The following is a 16938-nucleotide window of genomic DNA, read 5'->3' as shown; positions in this document are numbered from 1 at the left end:
ATACTTCTACACTCATCGCCTTGATAGTTAAAATAACGTTTGAAGAGTAACAATCGAGTTTCCTGACAGGTTTTTCTCGACAGAATCAACATTCCGAACCCGGTTGTCTATGTACAAATACATATTTAGGTTTGTGATGTATTAATCTTTTGACTTTTCGCAAGTGCTAAGCGATGGCTACTCAAAAGAATAAATTTGTTTCATTGTTGTCTCATTATTATATTAATATTTAATGCATGCACTATAACCCTAGGGAGTTCCTGAAACCAGGAGCGCCTTGCGAGATAAACATCGACGGAGCTACAGCAGAACGGGTGATGGAAGGCTTGCGTAGCGGCTCACGCTATGCCTTCGATCACGCCGCCGACCACGTTTACGGTCTACTGCTCAAGAAGGACTGCTATCCTCGTTTCATAAGATCAGATCACTTCCAACGCCTCCTCGCTGAAGGCAAAAACGTTTATCAGAAAAAGGCTAAGTAAGTTACCGTTGCACACTGTCATAATACACTATCTTGCCTAATTTAAAAATTAAACTTTTAAATCTACTTGCTATGAACAATTTTATTCATAATCATGTTTTGTACTTCGTAATTGGCGTAGGGGTTGACATATATATCAATGTTTATATTCCGCTATTTATGGTTGACTATGTTATACTAATTACTTTAGAGTAAATAAAAATAAGTAAAGTTCCAGTGTAATAAATAATGTAACAGTTTGTGTTGAGGGAGCCTTAGATTTTAGTTACCGTAACGAGCATAACTGCTATTATTATAGGTCACTTCAAACCCGTTGATTTTCATCCATCTTGATAAAAATTTGACTATTTCAACATCATTTCAGCCTTACAGATTTCCAATAAGACCGAATCAAAGCTTGAGTGTGCGAATAGAAAACCATTTTTGGAAATGATTGTTGTTTATCCTTAAGACTATAGATCAATTATCAGAAAAACTCCAATTCACAGCACAGTAAATACTTTTATTCCACTTTTAATACTCTTATAGGCCAACTGGCATAGTTTCCACTAGACAACTTATCACCTCCATGGTTATCGAACGAGTGACCGAGTTCCCTACTCAATAATCAAAACGCTGTTTTAACCCCACCACTCTCAATTTTTTTACTAGAAGTTGTCACAAAAGAGTAACGGGGTCGAGTAGTGTTGCCATTTAAAAAAATAAAACTACCTTTTATAAAATTATTACAAAATAAACAAAGTGGTTACTCTTAAATAAGTATATTCGTTTTCTGTTCGACAAACCCGCAATTTTTTAACGAACGAATTGAGTTTTTTATTTCTTTTTTATCAGTGACCCAAGAAAGGAGATTCTATATCCATGACGCAAAAGGTATCTGTTACCTTGCTAGTAGTATTTTAAGCGGTTTTATTTAATTTAAATAATCGTCATTTATATTAACTTATTAATTGTAATGTGGGTGCTGCTGAAGTATAATCACTACATGTACTCATATCATAATGTAACTCATGCTAACGTTAATATAAATATAATATTGGATTTTTTAAGTTATCTATTTTAAACTTCTTTAACTTACGTTTACACAAAACGTGGTCTGAAGGTTTTTTTGTAAAGTTATTATGGGTAGCTAGTCCGAAAATCATTTGTTGAATGTCTGAATTAAAAAAAAAATTCTTCAGATTCTTCAACTTCGGCGGTCAGGTGAAGAAGAAGCCGGGCACGTCGGGGGCTACGGGGTTGTCGCGGCGGCGTGGGTCGGATCGTTCGCTAACGGGCTCGGCGCACGAGCTCACCGTCTGCGCCGTGCAACCGCCACGTACTTCCGAACCACCGCCTCACAGCCATTCGCAGTCCAATTTGTGCGATATTCCCTTTAGGTGGGCAATAAATATCTCTACCCTAATAATTATTATTTCCCTTTTTGATTATATATACTCGTACACAATCACTCACAACAACATCAACACACAACACTCGCATTAGTCACATCGTAATAAATTTTGCATGATTATCAAAAATTCTTAATGTCACAGCCATTCGAAAACCCACTGATCTCGTTGGATTCGAAATCGGCTGTGACACAGTGGACGCATAACCCCAATCATCGAAGATTAAAGTTATCGACGAGTGACGGCCCTAGCCGAGCAGCAAAGTCTAATCATTCCATGAAGCATCCACTTAATCTAAGTGCTTTGTGATCACCCAATTTAGAGAAACTGTAACATGTAGCACCACGTCCCAAGGCTTCCCAGGAAACTCCCGGACTTCACAACCTTAATAGACATTTTAATTAAAAGCTCTCGGCGCCCTGCCCTCTTGAATCTAAGGAATATGCAGACACCACGTAAACAACGAAAGCAAGGTCTAAAAAATTCTAAGAATATTTGGCTTCTACCACAGTGAATTACAAACCTTATTTTGAGAGAGGCTTGTATTCCAACAACTAATTTATTTTTTTTACATTTTAGTATTGTAGGTTATATGATATATAATGCATAAAGACCTTAGTTTAATTCTACTTTCTATCAAATTGGACTCTTCTGACATTCTTCTCAAAACGTAACTTCAATTGTAATTGATACAAAGTGAAAAATGGAATGAAAAAGAATAGGAAAATAAAGAGGAAACCAGCACAGATTATTTTTCTTAACTGATTTTCGTTATATTATTACTGAACTATTATCTGCTAGTGCTTTTTAAAAGTTTTAAAATTGTGGCTATTAAAAGGCATATATTATGTAAAATTTATTACGAATGGACTTTTTTTGACATTGCAATTTACGATTACTGTTATCGTAAAAATAGTCCATGCGCTTTAAAATTTCACAAAATCACGTAATTATTTAACACTTCCAATTTATATCTCTGGTATATTCGAGTTTTATATTTCAAAAGTAAATTTTTAGACTATGTGAACTAACGGTTATCTGTTAATACGGGTTTTCAGAGATCCTCTCGACGACGATACAGCAGATATTCTACCGTGGGAAAGTCAATCTCGGGAAGGGGGTTATAGCAGAGGAAGTAGAAGACGACAAGACTCTGCCGCTGATTCCGGCAGTTCGTCTTCCGATGTCAGTTCAGCAGTAGCTGTAGCCGAGCGAACACGGCGTCTTCCTCAGCAAAGTACTTTAGACGGGGGTTTGCGGGGGGCACCGCCACCATTGCGAAGACTATCGGCGGTGGAACCTAGGCACTTAGCACCACTCGGGTCGCCACCTCACACTCCCAGGCCCCCGCGACCTGTACCAGCTCCTCCATCTGCCACAAATACCGCTCCGCTACATCCAACTCCCACGATCAGCGTCAGCTCAGCTCCGGATGAAGAATCTGCGGACTCACTGCCCGGTTACAGTTCTTCAGAAGAACGCCGTTCTGTTGCGCCATCTGAAGAACCATCTTCTGTGTTCGCCTCCGCCGATGCAACGCCTACCGAACCCTCGATTACCAACTTTAAAACCATTGATGATCGTTGTGCGCTTGCTATTGTAAAAACTGTCTCTACTTTTAATCGTGATGATGATACTAGAACTGATGTTTTAAATATAGATGTTAAAACGGTAAGCGAGTCGCCAGCCGGAGCGCTCTCTGCGGAGTCGTATGATGAGTCGTCTACCTCCGTTGCGGATTCGAAAGCTTCCGATTGGTCGAAGTCATCGGAGGAGAATGTTGCTTCCGTGCACAAAATACTGTCCCGGGAACCGTCAACGACTAAAGAAATCAGTCCGGCCTCATGTAAAGATTTAAGTAGTAATTATGGCGATATTACAGAAAACAAATCTGATAAAGTTGAGGCGGAAAAGGAGACAGATTTACCTTGCCCTGTGCACGAAAATAAAGAATTAGTAAGCGGTGAAGTGGACACACCTGTGGCAGATTCAATTAGTGCACCAACATTGGCATCGACAGATTGCAATGCAAAAGGTGCAGAAACAGAATCGCCTAGTGGAACATGTAGAACTACGGTTGTGACTCTTGCGGAGACGACGGCGGTTCGAACGCCAGTAGCACCACTCGCTGTCTGCGAGGATATTGGGGTCGACGAAGACATTATAGAAAAAGTGTCTTCGGTGACATCACAGCGAGTCTCAGGGGAGTGCAAGGCGGCGTCCGAGTCTGACGCTATGAAAAAAATTGCTCACAAAGACGAACTGTCGTCGGTTTCTGAATCAAATATTGTTAAGAGAGAAAATTTAGGCAGTTTAGGCGAACGAAAGCAGCGAAACGACATTTGTCCTTGGGAGGACGAGTAAGTACTTCAAATTAGGTTTTAAACCACGAAGCTTTCAGTAAAAAACAGAAAATGCTCCAGAAGTAGTTTTCTTTATTTTGCGTAATGTTCCAACTTCAGTATGAAATGCTCTTAAATGCTATGTTATTTTTTTGCGCATGACAAATCAATTTACTTACAGTTTGTTTTTACATGTGTTTTTGTTGTCACACTAGTGCCTTAAATCACTGTTATAATTATAGTTTTTTTTTATGAAGAATTGAGATAAAACAGATAACTTTATTTTTACTATACAAATGTACGATGCTCTTTGTAAATATTTTCGAAGATAATTATAGTCAAATAACTCACAACATTTATGATAAATTTCTCTTTTATTTCTCTGTTTTTTAATTTTAAATAACAAAACTCACGTAAATAATGTCATACAGACACTTACAAAAATAAAATATATAAGCTCGATGGTTCTGAAGAAGTTTATCAGATTAATGAAAATTTTATAAATTATGAAATTCCATAATTTTTAAAGTAATCTTGAAAATAATTAAACTCTTTTTAATATAACACTAGAATACTTTAAAAAAACACATCCAAATAAAAGGTTCTTTTTTTATAATATTATGCAGTTTTGTTTTTGTTTTCGTTACTATAAAATTTTAATCATTTTTTAACAAAAACATTAAACGTTAATATAACAGTTATCGTAGTATAACTCTCATAAAATGGATTTCTTAATCTTTGCACTAACGTAACATGAGTCATGAACATGAGTTTTCTACGAGAAATAAATATACATTACATATATTATAGTAATAAAGATAATAGACAAGTGCCTAGGGTTTTTTCGTTAACATTATAGCCTATGTAATAGATATTTTAATAAAATATCCTTGAATACACAGGCACATTATCAAACACTAAGAAACTTTTAAAAGTACAGTCTTCAGCGAATAATCAAATTATCGTATTACTTGCAGTATGTTATGTTATTTTTAATTTTTTAATTCCTTGTTAAAATTCTTTTTACTTCAATTTTTTACACTACGTAAAAGGTTTTAAATCATATTTATTCCTATTTTATTAGCCCATAGTTTATAGAACCAACAAAGTTCGCCAAAACATATGCAATATCTCTAAATTTCTTACAATCATAACGTTTGTTTGGAGGTTTATTTTCTGAATTTTTACAAAATTAAAAAATAACAAGAAATTTTGAGGTTCAACTAGAAAGTAAAATGATGCAGTCACTTTTTTTTTCAAAATAGATATATTAACCAATTTGCAATGCGCTCAGTGACATTACGTTAGGTTAGTTCATAAACAAACATTATTAAATGGCAAACAAAACAGTTTTACCCAAAAACAATACTTATAAACGCGAGCAAAGTGACATTTGCGGCAAACTAACGGAAAAGTACGTAAAGTTCATAAATAAAAACGTTGCAAAAGAGCATATTAATAGTTAATCACGATATATATGTAATTAAGCGGATCCTGTTAATATTGCAAGAACCGATTTGCCTTTGTTGCAAATAGTGGATTTTACCAGAGTTAATAATTCTATTTCCATGTCTCTATGAATATCAGTATGTCTAATCACGATTTAATATATCTGTTTGCTTCTACACGGTTTTTTTAAGTAAGGTTTTTTTTTTAATATATTACTTTTCGGAAAATTTGCCAAACGACAAGAGATGAGGAAAATAAATTTTACTTGATATGTTATCTCTATATACAAAAGACATAATGTAATTATTTTAATACCGGATCACTTTTAATACTCAATATAAATATTGTGGGCCTATAAGTGATATAAAATAAACCATCGCTGATATTAATTGATTGAAACAGGAAAAAGATTAAAAACCTCGTACTCATTTGTTTATATTGAAGATAGCTTTATATATTTCATTGTTCAACTTAATTGACAAAATAAGGTCATCTGTCCACCTTGTTGCTGAAGAACCTTAAAGCCCCGGCGGCTGTCCGTTTTGCCTGACCATTGCCATTTCAACTTGCTAATCCTCTGTCAGTTATTTTCCTTACGTCTACAGATCTCTTCTGAATTTCCTGTTTATATAAAGAAGGCAAACGGGTAGTACAAATTTGTTAAAACTATTACAAGTAATGTTCTGAATCATTATCTAAAAAAAACTTTTTGAATTACAAACAAGAACGATATGGACATAATTTAATGTCAAATCACTTAACAAAAACCACTCAAAGAATAAAAAACAACAGACATTAAATGAGCATCGTGATCAAACAATATAAGAAAATACGTGTCATTCTTTGGCTTATACCTGTTAATATCTAAGATCAATGAATCTTCGTAACAGGCTATTGAACAGACGAATGGAATAAAATATTTTTTGGCCTAAGGCGTTTTTTTAATCAATGCCATTTACAAATACGTTTCTTTACAATTATTTATTTAAAACACTGCTTCCACACACTTGACCGTTAATTTATTCTAAAGATATTTCATATTTTATACACTTATATTTACATATACATACTACATTAAAAATTATCTTTTTTAAAAGTTTTATATATTTCAGGGAACCGAATTTCGAACAAACTATTACTAAATATAAGTACATAAAGTATTAAAAAGGCTTGCTTGAAAGTCTTATATAGTCTTTATGGCTTTATTCAAAATTAATTGATCATTTCAATTTAACGAAGTGATTGTAATTCAAGTTTCTTATATAAACATTGCCCACCTGAGACAGAAAAGTAAACGACGTTGATTTTCGGGAACAGCGTTAAAGAATGACATTAATCCTCTAATCTTCTTTTCCATGTTTTATGTTATCTTATATCGAAATTTAAATTTGGAATGTAAATGATTCTTCATATTACATCCTGGTTATAAATTAAAAAAAATTATCGAGGAAAGAGGAACGTAATACTTTGTAATTAGTTAGCTTTTATTTTATTATATATCACCTTTTATATTTATCATATTATATATGAAATTATTATAAAACCTACTACATAAATGTTATTAAAATTGCAAGTGTTGGTTAAATCAATCTATAAATTAAAAATTTTTGTGTCTCCAAATCTGGTAATAACGCAAGTAAGGTTACGGCCCGAGCCCGAGGTTCCCGAAGCAGCCTTAGAGTTAAGTTACATTAACAAAGCCTATATTAGCCTCCTGCGCTCTGTTACCACAAGCTGTTATCTGTAAATGCCAATAAGACCTGTGGTCTTTTAGATACAGACAGACAAGTTAACCGTCAACATATGTATAAATAAATTTATTTCGGTATGTTTCGTTTGAAAGAATAGCAGATTGAAAATACTGGAATAATAATTTATTTTTAGAAAGTGTTTGTTATTACAATTTATAGACAAACAATATAAAGGCGCTAAATAACCGCACATGATTTTCTACGTCCTTTGTAATTATAATTTTTCTTTTTCTTTCATCTTGTGCGTGCATGCTTGCTGTTTTATATTATATGCAAATAGATCAATAGCCGGCATGCTAACCGCTTAAGTTTACAAGCAATACGAAAATAATTTTAGTATTTTTTTTTATTTTATACATATTAGACTGTAGTATTTCATTTTAAATTTTAAGCAAATAACATTGCATAGTTTAATTAAAATCAAGGTTTTGATTTAACTAAAGCTAAAAGTGTCATCGATATTGTTTGATATCAGTAAATATATCAGTCAATTGTTGGAACAAAGACGAAAAGGGTGCGTTTCCAATGTTTTATGTTTATTAATTAAAGTGATGATCGAAAATTCGTGTTTTTAAAATTTAGTACGAACTACTTACAAAACTGTTGCACAGTTTGTCTGCAGGAATTTATAAAAACATAACACATATAACGACCGTCATTGAATGGAGATACATAATTATTCAGTTAATATAATCTAACTGATTGAAGATGTACTTTTCAAATTTCTTATAAATAAACCTTCATATGTCCTATCATCGAACTTATCTAACCTAAATAGGGGATACATATATATCGTAATACATTTTTCAAAGGCTCTGTCATCATAATAATATGCGCTTAGCTTTTTTATATTAATTAAAATGCTCCAAGTATTATTATATTTTAAAGGTTTGTATATTTTAAAATCTGTTTAGTATATACCAATAGAAAATGGTTTTAACATAATTATTTCATTTTCAGGAATACCTGCGAGTGTGACGCCCCCTTTGTTAAAACTTACGCTACATTAGGTTATTTATAATTTACGTAGACGATATTATTTTAAGTTGAAATTAAATATACTATTTAATTTTTTTAAACTTAGTAATAATGATTTAATAATAGATTATTGTGTAATTATATGAGTATTTTAAAGTAAATGATCGTTAATTATTAGAAAAATATGGACTTTTATTCTCTTAATACCGTGAAATATAACCATACATAACCTCATGCTACTTTAAAACATTTAATATTCGCGCGTACTTAAAACATTGCCTGGATGTCAAATGGTAATATAATTTTGTCTTGTCTCTGCGGGCTGGTTTCCGCAACCAAGTGGCTCATTTTGCGTTGGGGCTTGCCTTAAAACCCAACTCCTTGAAAAATCCCAGCAGAATAATTATATACATAACAGTTTTCAATTTTGCATACTATATCAAATTGTATAATAGGAATTAGTAACGGTAATCAATCCCCAGAAAAACTTCTTTCATTCTTAAAGATCTAAAAAACTATTATTAATATATACGGAGAATGTCAAAGAAATGATGATATTTTTTATTAGGTAGCGTCATATTGTCTCATTTACTTGAGATAACTGTTACAAAAGTCTGTAACCAAACAGTAGTTCTAAATATTAAATGCCGGCAAATAACAATCACTAAAAAATTAATGTCAATGAAAAACATGCTTCATTGTTAAAATGTTTGTTTTAATGCTTTATTGATTATATAGATTGATAACTTAACATCTGGCCTTGACAATTCTTACAATACGAAAGGAACAAAATAATACTGAGACAGAATATAAATAAAATTATATCAACTTAACATTAATTATTTCGAATTCCAATACATAGAAGCTCTTTAAATAATTTTTGTTTAACAGATTCAAAGAGAGCCTTACATCATAACGTCAACGACTTAAAGTGAAATTTTCTTACAACTAGATAAGCTGTGGTCAGTTATTTTCATTTGAAAACTTCTCGGCAAATTCCGTCTGCACCCATTTTGAACCCGGGTGGGCAATTTGATGGAACTGTAATCATGTTTCGCATCGTTATGTTTGAATCTGCTGAAGTTTCAGGCGCTGCCTCGCTGTTTTCCACTTTCTTCGCTTCAATTGCAGCTTCTTTGACCTCTTCAACTTCATCGGGGTAAATAACACGATCGGAGTCTGCCATTGTTCTGGAATAGGACATATTATTGTTAAAAATTTTGTACATCTAGTATTTAATTCACAAAATTTTAAAAAGAAATTTTTAAAAATTATGTAATTATTAAATGTTTCTTTTTAATTTAAAAATTTTAATAACTCATTTGAAATTTAATAAATAATGTATTTAGACATTTACCCGAAAAATAATGAATAGGTGATTCATTAATTTCATTGTTGAAATATTTATGTTACATAGATTTTACTCAAAAACCAATATAAAGATATTTTATTAAAAAAAATAGTTATAACTTTAAAATAAATTGAAAGGAACGTTTTATTAATGAATGTAAATTATAACTACGTTACGCTTTAAACAAAATAATGCTATTTAAAAATCAACTAACAATTTTTATAGTTCCTACTTTAAATGAAATGAAGCATAAATACAGAACAACTAAAACTTGGTGGTCTTAGTTATTTTTAAACTGTTAGTCAGTCATTATTTTTCCAGCCGTAAAACATCGAGTGCTGATTGAAGATTGTAATAGGCGATTTACTATGCTTAACACAAAACATATTTTATCTCTCCTATTCAATCGTACATTAAGTCAAGCAGCAATTCTCTGTCAATGACCTCTAATGCGTATAACATTATAGTTTAGATCTGCAACGAGGTTTGCCATTTTAATCGTCATCTTATAACTATTGTAAAAAAGTTGACGAAACTCTAACCATTAAAAAATCGGTCGGGCTTCCGAAAGATTAAAGAAGATAATTATCAGAAAGAATATAAAAATTTGTTAAACCATGACAAATAAATATTATAGTTTATGATTCATATAAGGTAAAATAAATTAAGTGTTTTAAAAAGTTATATTCTTTCTTTTTCGATTGTGTTTAATCTTAACTAAATATTATGAAATAAGATTTTGAACAGAATTTTAATATTTTGTCTACAGAGTATTTAAGAAACTTAACCTATCTATGACCTATTCTTAAAAGCGATATATTATCTGTCAAGTAAACGAAATCTCGCCCAATTTTAATCCAGAACTATAAATAAAAAGCAAATGGTATAAAAAAAAATTGTAAAGTATTTAAAATAAAATGGCGAAGAAACGAATTGGCTCAAACGCCTCAGGCTCAGTGAAACAACATGGCTTACTGAAATATAATAACATTTTAATACATAAACCACATTAAATTCCTTAATTTTTATCGTTCATATACTATATGATAATTTCTAAAGTAATTTTGCTAAAAATATGCATTACGAAAAAATTTTCCTAACCAAAAATGTAGGACGTGTATAAAAAAACTTTTTCTTTGTATAAACTGGATAAAGGTTAAAGAACTAATTAAAAATAAGCGATAAATATATAAAATAATTGACTTACAATTCGATTAAACTAAAGAAAGCCAAGTCCAAGTTTCAAACTTCAAATTTCGCTTAAGCAACCTGCACAGGACTATGTCTGCTGAATGAATGTTGATAGCCTAGCCACCGCGTGCTTATATCAAACGCCTCACGGATTTATCTTTTAGTTACGTACGCATAACTTCAAAAATAACGTCACAATGAGTCACTGATCGGCTCCGCTCCCGTGGTAAACACCGGATCCCTGGAAATTTTCAGCCAACGGTCGTGTGTTCTTCATACTTTTGTTATCTACATTATCTTTGCTATGCACTTTGAAATCAGCCAAATTATTGCGTCTTTATTTTACAGATCCGGCATGTGACAGTATAGCCGTAATATTATCATTTCATGTTTAAAACGGAAAACATATTTTATTATTACTAACGATTCTTAGTATCGAAAGTAAAATCAAAGAACAGTTATTAAACTTTTCCGATATTAACATTTCTTTATAACTTCTAGAACTTTAATCGTGTGAGTAACATTTCCTTACTAAATGCCAAAGGACATCTACGTCACTTATTTAAACAGGATAATAATTAGTTTTGACTTTGATTCATTTTTCAGTTTTATAATCAACATTTCATTTTACACCAATTAAGTTAGGCGGAGTGAGTTCATATTCTTTTTTCAATTTTGTAATTAAAATCTGTTGGTTTTTGATATTAAAAAAGATTATTGACAAAACGCGTGTATTACTCGTAAATTGTTTATAAATAAAGATTTGTGTCCCTCAGTAAAAAAATATCAATGGCATTAAAATTAGTGTGGCGCATTTAAAGTACGTAAGTATACTGTACAAACAAAAAAAAAAACACATGTAACATCGCAAAACTAATCGTCATCATCATTTCAACTACAGGATGTCTGTCATAGATTTCCATTTGGACCGTTAAAAGTCGCCTACATCCGGTACCATTTGACGAACTTAATAAGGTACTCTGTTCACGTTGAGGTTTGACCACGGTGTATAGACCACATAGGTTGACAGGCAGTGGTGTGGTGTCTTACGCTGCGCTTGCCGATCCCTGGTCTTCACTCCAGAACCTTAAAGCCGCAGCGGCTCAATATTATTCCCACCATTTTTCCTGCTTAATACAACTTCAATTCGCCAATTCACTTGTTAAACAACTGCAATAATTTAATTCTGCACATAAATACCGAGAAACAATTCTTGAAATCGATAACAGAACTACGATTCTATATCGTACTGTTTTATTAAGTACATTGATAGGAATGACGTTATCATTGATAAGAATGTTGTCGATTTCTTGAGTTACATATCCTATCAAACCCAATCTCTAGTAGACATAATTGTACTCACATTATACACTAATAAATTCATATTACTATCTAAATAAGATAATACTGACGTCAAAACCCGGGATATGTATATGTTCAAAATAAATTAAGATTTTTTAATTATTTTTTTTATTTAATATTCTTTATTATACACGCTAAAACATATAAATAATTTCATAATAATAAACAAAAAGGTACATTGGGCGGTCTTATCAAACGAGGCAATCTCTTTCAGACAACCATAGTATAAACAGTAGAAGTATATATAAGGGGTAGTTAACGTGTACAAAACAAGCATATGTACAAACATAGATAAATATTCATACATACATATGTACATAGCATATCTTCTAATTAATGAGGTATAATACAATTATATATATAACCTCAAACTAACTAGGATCGCACTTTCCTCAAAAAGAATAAAGAATCAAGAAAAAAAGATTTAAAAATGATTTAAAAAATATTTAATCATAAGTCTTGTAAATAGTTCTTAAACATCGTCTTCAGAATAGTTAGTGACTTAGTAAGTCTTATATTTAGCTGCAAATCATTCCACAATCTAAGCAAATTTTAATTTTAAAAATATTATAGTGATAATTTATAGTATACGTTGTTATGATAGATATGCATTTGAGGTGTTTACTGATAATACATGGAGATAAGAACAAGACATTCAAATAAAGGATGGTTGACCGTTAAATATATACGTAGTCTTAACGGTCACGTATAGGTGACATACTCTGTAAAATCCTAATACCAAATCAAATATTGAATGTATGACGTCAGTCGAGAAGACGACGCCGGACGCAGATGTTAATACAATTGTTACCTTTAACTTTGTATACAACACTGCCCTTAAAAAAATTGACATTAAAACAGACGGCGTTTACATCTTTAGACTTCGCATATACTCATTTCCTTTGGTTACGGCAATCAAACTATTATAAACCATTAAAAATATAACCTATTAAGACAAAAATAACATACATAAACTAAAAACATCACTATACGAAAAGTAATATTATTATTAAAATGATTTCTTTAAAGACATACAGTAATTCTAACTTAAACACCTCATTTTTATATTATAATCACAGTGTACTTTCAAATAATTATCTGAAATTCTATATTTGTTTTTATTTATTTACTATATTACAGTAATACTAATATCTACATTTTGAAGCGTAATTTATAATGTAAAAAATAATATGAGTAAATATTTCATAAAGCTGTGTTAGCCCATCGTTAAAGGATTGAGACTTGCGATAGTAAGTCGGTCCTAGGGATACAATTTTATAAAACTCATACTTTTTGCATTAATTATAAGAGATCGCTACTGCCTACAAGTTTCCAGAGGATGGGCAGTGACATCTTCTGCATAACATGTTACTACGATCGCCAACCGTGGCGATTATAGTATAACTATACCCCCATAGATATCTTTAAGGGAGGTCTAAGCCTTGCAGTGAGTGTCTATAAGCTGAAGCGATGACTAAATAACAATTAAAAATTTAAAAAAAATATCTTTTATATTGTTCAACTTTTAAATCTAAGTGAGTGCAATAAATTTATTTGATTTAATTGTATTAGTTTTCTTGTTTCCACGCTAGACGAAATTAAACAATTGTAGATAAGGTGTTCATATTGTATTTTAATTTATAATTTTAAATTTATCCATTTTCAATTAGGTATTGCTTATATTAAAGCATTTAATTTATATATAGGACAATAGTCATAACCTATTACATCCATATTAAAACACACTGAATAAAATCTTTTATAGCTTCGTCTTACTTTCGTAAATAATCTAAACATTGATTTTAATATTTAGCTATAAAATTATATGTTAATATTAAACTAATGATTTATAATTTTACGTAAAACATATCCAACATTTGTTTATCTGGAACATATTGACGATAAATAACTAATTGTTTATAACACGGCGTTCGTTGTTCACAACTATTTTGAATAATTATTTATAGAATTAACAGTAGTAAATAATTTGAACAGTTTCCATTGGTATATGTTCGTAATAACTCAATAGTTCTCTAATAGTGAATAATTTAGTTTCTTTTGGGTTGGGACTTTGACTGCTGTCCTACTGGCATTTTCAGATACCGCGGGTACAAGGCAGCAGGGCGTAAAGGGCGCCTAGTCTAAGACCTTTAAGGTAACGAAACTCAACGGTTTCCTGGTAAACTTTGGTTCAGGCCGGTACATACTATTATTACACCGGACTGGAAGTATTTTAATTTACTTGATTATCTGAACAATCGTGCGACTGATTTTAATATGTTTATTCCGAAAAAGACTTGAGATGCCATTACTGTTTTTCCCTCATCGTATAATTTCTGACTTAATATTCTTCTACAAAATTTTTAGGTCAGTCATTTTTTAGTAAAAGCTTTAAACCTTTTACACCAAAGCGAATACTTTACAATATTTTACATTTATTTGTTTTTCTTTATTTGAACCCGAGGGGCCTATAACTTTTGTTAATACAAAGTACAAGTAACCCAATTTTTTAAAACGCCTTTCCTTAATATATTATCATTGAGTTCTTTATTATTATATCTGACACCATTTATTTTTGATACCATACATCAATTTAAAGCTTCTGTACTGATAACTAATCACACTGTAGTAACCGTGTTTTATTAATTTTTTGAGAGACCTTTTGTCAATTTTCCTAATAATTTATTAAGGTTTATTTAAAGGCTAGCATAATTACGGCCAATGCTGTGTACGCTTATAAAAGGCAAACGTAATTAAATTTGTACATTGTTATATGAAACTTATGGAAACGCATATTATTTTGTTGTGGCCAGCCTAATTGAAATAAATAGATAAGTTATCTGCTAAGTATATATAAATATTAACTGAAATAAAGTGGCAATATCAGTCAAAGGGTTTTAACCTAGTTTGCAAAAGTTTATAACAAATATATGCATTTAATATTACTTTTTTCTGCTATTTTAAGCTATAAAAGCAGGACAGTTTACCTAATGTTACGTAATAGGCCTATGACCACAATCTAGCCAATATTAATTATGATTTTGATATTTAAATATATAATAGCACTGTCGCGTTTGCGCCCAAAATTGACATATTTGTCCACTCTTTTCAAAACTTATGTAATCACGGACTTAATGATTTATTTGCATTTTCTACCAGTCAACCAAAGGTAGCGTAGCTTATTAGTAGTAAGGTGTATAAATGTTTTAATAATTGTTAAAAATTGTAAAGAAGTTACCACTATTCTGCTGCCAATTGCTCTCAAACCTTCCTTCACTTTCTTTTATAACATTTATAGGTTTGCTGACTCTCTTATTCCAAAGACAAGTTTATTCCTAACGCAGAACGCCTACGGTGATACATCATATTGATTCTCTAATATTATATAGAACAAGGCATTTCAAATTGGAACACAATAATAATTGCGAACAAGGTTTTGGCCAGCAGGTAAATTTTAAAAAAATGGTTTGTAAACAGTTTTAACTAAAGTGAATTTATATCTCATTGATATTATCTAACAAATATAGTTAAAAATTACAATATGCTCACTAAATCATACGTCATCAAATATATACTTTAAGATAAGTACTATTTTGCGAAGCATTTAAACATCTTATGTATGCTATGTAAATAACTTAAGTCCGTTTAGACTGTATTGCGAATGCAAAATCGACACGGCTGTTTCAAGTAGTTTGCAAACCAGAAGTGTTATGACGTAAAAGTTCCGATAGGATGAAATCGGGTATAACATATATTACGTCATCGCTGAACAAAGAAGGATTTTGTTGAGTTCGTAGCGATTAAAAACTGCACCGTAAACGGAATTACTATTAAATTTGTAAATATAGTTCGGATTCACTTAACTGGGAGTATGAGTAAATAAGGAATTTCAAACACTTTGTAATTAATTATAGATGTAAAAGCTTTATGGTAGAAAATGTATAGCCCATTTGCTGTCAATTAATATTTATTACGCCATATCCTAAAATCGGTGGTTTCAGAATAAATAAATCATATAAATAATAAAAGTTTCAATACTTCGTATCAATTACTGTTTACTATCTGTCCCTGTAGACTTTGTACTAGCTTAAGTTATGGGCCTGTCGTATTCCTATATAAAAAATCAAACAACGTTAATATGTTTCAGAATCAATACAGGGTCATTAGAAATAGCTTCAAAACTTTTTGCTGAATAATGAGATATACGTTCAATCGTTCAAAGCTTTTACGCCTATAACTAATTACCACGTATTAATGTAAAAACTTTACGTGCTTCAATCAATTTTTTAAATTTTTATTGACAGCCCTAAGCCAAGACAAGCAAATTCTCTCTAAAAGTGAGTAGTAAATTGGGAATGCAACACATTGACCTAGATTCCATGATTCTAAGAAGATTAGAGTAAACTTTAAAACTTGAACAGTAAAATAGCTAAGGTTTGCCTTTGCCAACGCGAAAAACCCATTTAGTTGTTTTTCTTTGTCAAAGATTAGAATACATTTGAACTTACTTCGTTTTATTAAATGTCACGAACAGCAATTGTCAAAAATTTTTAGGAAGTTTTGGTTATTTCTTATAACCTTGAAGACGATTATATATTCATTATGGTGTTTATTTATATTTTATTCGTTTAGTGAGTTTGAA

The 16938-nt window shown here is 31.3% G+C and overlaps 1 protein-coding gene across 4 annotated transcripts in view; it reads left to right on the top strand.

The window, feature by feature from the left end:
- LOC137930172 (uncharacterized) overlaps positions 1 to 8530 on the top strand; it is a 38479-nt gene extending 29949 nt beyond the window's left edge. For 2 of the 4 annotated variants that reach the window (XM_068773321.1, XM_068773317.1), the window contains 4 exons: positions 254 to 478; positions 1663 to 1860; positions 2931 to 4232; positions 8375 to 8530. In XM_068773321.1, the coding sequence (XP_068629422.1) occupies positions 254 to 478; positions 1663 to 1860; positions 2931 to 4232; positions 8375 to 8435 (1786 nt within the window). In that variant the 3' untranslated portion in view covers positions 8436 to 8530. The remainder of the gene's footprint in view (positions 1 to 253; positions 479 to 1662; positions 1861 to 2930; positions 4233 to 8374) is intronic. The other 2 variants (XM_068773320.1, XM_068773318.1) reach the window with 1 other exon arrangement.
- Positions 8531 to 16938: the final 8408 nt, after the last annotated feature.

This window comes from Battus philenor, unplaced genomic scaffold, assembly GCF_028537555.1.
Source record: "Battus philenor isolate CCGP_79_NKW_IND1 unplaced genomic scaffold, ilBatPhil1.0.hap1 SCAF_6, whole genome shotgun sequence".
NCBI classification, from domain to species: Eukaryota; Metazoa; Arthropoda; class Insecta; order Lepidoptera; family Papilionidae; genus Battus; species Battus philenor.
This window is presented reverse-complemented; position numbering and strand designations above follow the sequence as displayed.